The 5,907-nt window shown below is 40.6% G+C and overlaps 1 protein-coding gene across 1 annotated transcript; it reads left to right on the top strand.

Moving 5' to 3' along the window:
- Window positions 1-480: 480 nt before the first annotated feature.
- Window positions 481-3,101, top strand: LOC129025979 (putative uncharacterized protein CCDC28A-AS1; the record flags this gene model as incomplete). Its single annotated transcript, XM_054473510.1, has 2 exons — window positions 481-580; window positions 3,037-3,101. Coding segments are annotated over 2 exons (165 nt in total), but the record flags the coding sequence as incomplete, so codon positions are not given.
- Window positions 3,102-5,907: the final 2,806 nt, after the last annotated feature.

The following is a 5,907-nucleotide window of genomic DNA, read 5'->3' as shown; positions in this document are numbered from 1 at the left end:
CTGTTATCCTTATAAGACAAGGTGATTAGGATACAAACACACATGTATGACCATGAGAAGGCACAGAGAGAAAGGTCTATGTTTTAGTGTACCCATAACCTAAATGGTGTACATTGTATCCAATAGGGCCATATTTCAACCATCATCTCCATCTCATCCCACCATTCCAAGTCTCCAATGTCTATTATTATTGCACTCTAAGTGATGTATTTAGGAGTGCAAGTCCTGTTTTGTTACATGGCTATATCACATAGTGGTGATATCTGAGATTTTCATGTACCCATTACCCAAACAGTAGTGTACCTCCCACCTAGTAGGGATTTCATCCCTCACCCATGTCCCATCCTCCCCACCCTCCTTATCATCCCTCTCACCTTTTGAAGTCTTTCATGTCTATTTATTGCATTACTGCAGTCTCTATGTGTATGTGTGCAATTTTTTTTTTTTTTTTTTTTGAGATGGAGTCTCAATCCATCGCCCAGGCTAAAGTGCAGTGGCACAATCTTGGCTCACTGCAATCTCTGCCTCCCAGGTTCAAGCGATTCTCCTGCCTCAGCCTCCAGGGTAGCTTGGACTAAAGGTGCATGCCTCCACATCTGACTAATTTTTGTATTTTTAGTGGAGATGGGGTTTCACCGTGTTGGCCAGGATGGCTTCAATCTCCTGACCTCGTGATCTGCCTGCCTCGGCCTCCCAAAGTGCTGGGTTTACAGGCATGAGCCACCATGTCCAGTTCATTGTACACATTGTTTAGCTCCTGCTTGTAAGTGAGGACATGCAGTTTTTGGCTTTCTTTGTCTGGGTCATTTCATTAAGAATAATCTGCAGTTTCACCGCATTTCTGCAAGCCACATGATTTCATTCTTTTTTTTTTTTTTTTGAGACAGTCTTGCTCTGTCACAAGGTGGCAGTGTAGTGGCACAGTCTCAGCTCACTGCAACCTTTGCCTGTTTGGTTCAAGCAATTCTCCTGCCTCAGCCTCCTGAGTAGCTGGGATTACAGGTGCATACCACCACACCTAGCTAATATTTGTATGTTTAGTAAAGACGGGTTTCTCCATATTGGCCAGGCTGGTGTCAAACTCTGGACCTCATGTGATCTGCCTGCCTCAGCCACCCAAAATGCTGGGTATTTCTTTTGTTAAATGGCAAAGTACTATTTCACAGTGTGTGTGAATTACAGTATGTATGTATCATCACATTTTTAATCCAATCATCTGTGATCACACAACATTTTCTACCATCCTAAATGCAAAGACTAGTGTTCCCATGTCCTGTTGTAACTTAGAAACTGATGGAGGATAAATGACCTAAATTTCTAGGTAACACATCATTACTGAAAGCATATTGAAAGAAATATGGCTTAATAAAATTAGGATGAAGTAAGAATAAAGATGTCCTTCCTGTGCCACTTAATGACTCAGGATTCAATGCTACAGAAGTGGTTAGGGGGATTTCTCAGTTTTATTTCCCAGAGGACTTTTGTGTAGAGACAATGAAGAACATTATCTTGCCACTGACTTCCCCCAATGTGCTACACAATGGGCAAGTTCTAGGATAAAAAAAAGGTGGATTGAAAACACAGACTGAAACTTCATAGTGTGGAGAGCAAAAACAGAACTCTTTATGTAATTTCTCATCCTCACAGAAGCACATCCTAAGACAAGAATTCTGGAACAATTTATTAGTTGAGAAGAAATCCTACAGCTCTCTCCTCTTCTTATAAATACACCACCTGTCTTTGGATTTAGGGCCCACCTTAAATCCAAGATAATTTCATTTTGAGATCCTGTTGACACTAGGCATCCCTGGGTTTGTGGTCACATCACTCTGGTCTTTGCCTCTGTCTGCATGTGGCCTTCTACTCTGTGTCTGTGTGTCCTCTTCTGTCCCTTAGAAAGACACTGACCATTGAGACTGGACCCTCCTCAATCTGTTAGGACCTCATGTTAACCAATTTACATCTGCAAAGACTCTATTCCCGAATAAGGTCTCATTCTGATGTTCTGGGTGAGCACAGATTTTAAAAGACACAATTCGGCCTACGGAACAGAGTAATGGATGAAGTAGGAGAAGAGAAGTCAACCAGTACAGGAAACTTTATGAAGTGAGTGCCCAATGTGGGAGTCAGTGCCTGATTCCATTGAAGAACTGTAGAAACTCATGTCCAACAAACACCTCAGAATTCCTACACAGGGCAGGGCAGTTAGGATATGGACACGCCAATTCTTACATATTATTAGTTGAGTATTGCTCTAAGCATACATCAATTTATTGTCATACAAACAGTAAAACAAGCTCCATCAGCACAGATAGCACTCTAAAATTTAGAGGCTGTGTGTGATTTTTTATATTAGTTGTGGTTATGTTGGTGATGTTAAGACACAAGCACAGCTGCTATAATCATGCATCCTCTGGCCCTTGGTTACCTCTCTAGCACTGTTTCCCATGACTCCCAAAACCGACTTGCAAATTCTGTAACTCATTATGCCGTGTGTACTCTGGGTATGTATTAGTCTTCCATGCCATGTAACCAATTATGCAAAATAGTGGCTTAAAACACAGGAGGGTGTTGGAGGTTTGTTATCAAAGGGCAACATGAGGGACTCTTGTAGTACAACTTCTCTGTTTCTTGAAAGACACAGAAACACATAAAAATTACTACCAGCAAAACTGATGGGATATGAATAAGATTGTATCAGTGTCCGTTTTCTGGTTGTGACACTGTACAACAGTTATGCAAAATGTTTCCATTGGGGAATTAGGATGGAAGGTACAGGCAATCTCTATGTATCATTTACTATAACTGAATGTAATTGTATAGGTATCTTGAAATTAAAAATATATTTAGTTCTTTTAAAAAGCAATCCTTAAAACTGAAAATAAATGAAACTAATGAATCTTTTTTTTTTTTTACATGGAGTCTCGCTCTGTCACCTAGGCTAGAGAGCAAGGGCACCCGTGGCTCAATGCAATCTCTGTCTTCTAGGTACAAGCAATTCCTTTTCATCAGCCTCCTGAGTAGCTGGGATTACAGGCACCAGACACTACGCCAGGCTAATTTTTTATATTTTTAGTAGAGATGGGGTTTCACCATGTTAGCCAGGCTGGTCTCAAACTCCTGACCTCAGGTGATCCACCCACCTCAGCCTCCAAAAGTGCAGGAAATACAGGGATGAGCCACCATGCCTGGCCACGAATGAACCTAATTTTTCATGCAGTTGTTAATCACCCAGACATAAAAAAATCCATATTACATTAACACATCATCATTGGACTGTACAACCCTAATGAGATATACCTAATGATCAAAACAACTTAAAAGGTCAAAACAAGGCTGGGCCCGGTGGCTCATGCCTGTTATCCCAGAACTTTGGGAGGCCTGTTATCCCAGCACTGTGGGAGGCCAAAGCAGGCAAATTACCTGTGGTCAGTAGTTTGAGGCCAGCATAACCAAGATGGAGAAACTCCGTCTCTACAAAAAATACAAAATTAGCTGGGAATGGTGGTGCATGCCTGTAATCCCAGCTACTCTGGAGGCTGAGACAGGACAATCATTTGAACCTGGGAGGCAGAGGTTGCAGTGAGCTGAAATCATGCCATTGCACTCCAGCCTGGGCAACAAGAGTGAATCTCCCTCTCAAAAAAAAAAAAGTCAAAACAAGAAAGTAAATCAGTCCTTACATACAAGGGGAACTTAATGTCATTATCTCCATTGTGCATAATTGGTAATGTAGTTATGATCTATAAATTATTTTCTAATATGTGTATATTATATTACCTATTAACATGGATTTTCTTTTTAGAGACAGAGTCTCACTCTGTTGCCCAGGATGCCTGCAGTGCTGCAATCCTAGCTCACTGCAGCCTTGGACTTCTGGGCTCAAGTGATCCTCTCATTTCAGCATCCAAAATAGCTGAGATTACATTCAGATTGTTCACCTTCCTTTGAAAGTCTATCCACAAGCCTTTATCTTAGAGAATGTTGGGTTTTCAGGTTGCTTCCTTGTGATGAGATTTGCTTATGCAATCTGGACTGGAAAACACACAGGTAGGCTGAATTCTTGCCCAAGTATCATTCACATATGGAGGCACTTGTTGTCCATCTTCTCTACATCAGAAACTTTAGTCACTTGGTTAAAGTGTCATCGATGTCTCCCTGCATACTTACAAATTTCATTATATAATTAATAACTTCTACAAAATACTTTGAGCTTACATAACTGTTCCTCATTGAACTCCACTCATTGCCAGATTTCAGTATCTGTCAGTGAACCTTGCCACAATCAACCTTTACAGTGATAAATGCAATATGGTGATTTTCAATTGTAACTCATTTTTTCTGTATTTTTCTACAAGGAAGAGCCTTCACATTTACTTTTGTCTTTGTGTAGGGATTCATTAATATATGATCAATGTGAACTCAGAGGTTCTTATTTTATTCAATAGATATAGCTGTCCTTAGTCATTCTATTTATCAACTTGACCCATATTCAGGGTTTGAAAGCCCTTTCAAGGTGGCCCAGGTGTCTTTTCAATGTCTTGATCATGTGTTTGAGTGGGTTCTTAATTTCTGGCATGAAAAGATGTCCAGACTCATCTTGGGCCTTCTGTGCCTCACTCCTTTCTATATCGTTATTTATTAAATAGAAAATATGATTATCTATAATATTAGGCATTACTCAAAGAAGTCATGGTTCCTTTCAGTGGGAAATAATAATTAGAAATGAAGACCTGGCCAGCAGGTGAATTCATCAGTATTGAGGTGTCATTGCTTCTAGTCCCTAAGAAACAAAACAGATAAAAACTGTCAATCACTTCAAAGTAGCAAAAATGGTACTATTCTACATATTCACTTTAAGTTCATTTCGGAATTGTAGTTGTAAACTGAAGTACATTTAACTTATCAACACACATTTATTGAAGTCAAACTCCAGTGTAGGCAGTGGTTAGTACTATGGGTATAAAAAAATACATATTACTCTTATTCTGAAAAGAAAGCCAGAGAGGAGGAAAAAAAAAAAAAGTTTTGTACCAGAGATGGAGAGGATGTAGTGATCTGGAGAGTGACCACACAAAAATTCATGTCCACACTGAATTTGGGAATGTGATTTCATTTGGAAATACGGTTTTTGCAGATGTAGTTAGTTAAGGATCTTGAAATTAGATCATCTTGGATTTAAGGTGACTGCTATACTTATAAAAAGAGAATAGGGGCCAGGCGTGGTGGCTCACACTTGTAATTCCAGCATTTTGGGAGGCTGAGTGGGCAAATCACCTGAGGTCAGGATTTTGAGACCAGCTAGCTGCACAAACTCCTTCTCTACTAAAAATACAAAAAAAAAAAAAAAAAAAATAGCTGGGTATTGTGGTGGGCTACTGTAATCTGAGCTACTCTGCAGGCTGCAGTAGGAGAATCGCTTGAACCCAGGAACTGGAGGTTGCAGTGAGCCGAGATCATGCCACTACACTCTGAGCTGGATGACAGAGCAAAACTGCATCTCAAAAAAAAAAAAAAAGAGAGAGAGACAGTAGGACACAGATACAGAGGATACCAAATGGAGATGGAGGCAGAGACTGTAGTGATGCGGCCAAAAGCCCAGGGATGCCTGGAGCCCCCAGGAGCTGGGAGAGGCAGGAAAGATCCTTCCTTAGAGCCTCTGGAGGAAACTGGATACAATTGTAGTGGATTGAACTACAGTCCCCTCCAAAGATATATTTATGTCGTAACCTTCAGAACCTGGTCATGGGATCATATTTAGAAATAGGGTCTTTGCAGATGTCATTAAGGGAAGGATCATGAGACGAGGTCATCCTGGAGTAGGGTGTATCCTAAATCCAATGACAGCTGTCCTTCTAAAAGACAGAAGAGGAGACACAGGCACAAGCAGAAGGCCATGTGGAGATG

This window comes from Pongo pygmaeus, chromosome Y, assembly GCF_028885625.2.
Source record: "Pongo pygmaeus isolate AG05252 chromosome Y, NHGRI_mPonPyg2-v2.0_pri, whole genome shotgun sequence".
Taxonomy (NCBI): Eukaryota; Metazoa; Chordata; class Mammalia; order Primates; family Hominidae; genus Pongo; species Pongo pygmaeus.
The sequence above is the reverse complement of the archived record's forward strand: the minus strand, read 5'-3'. Positions and strand labels throughout refer to the sequence as shown.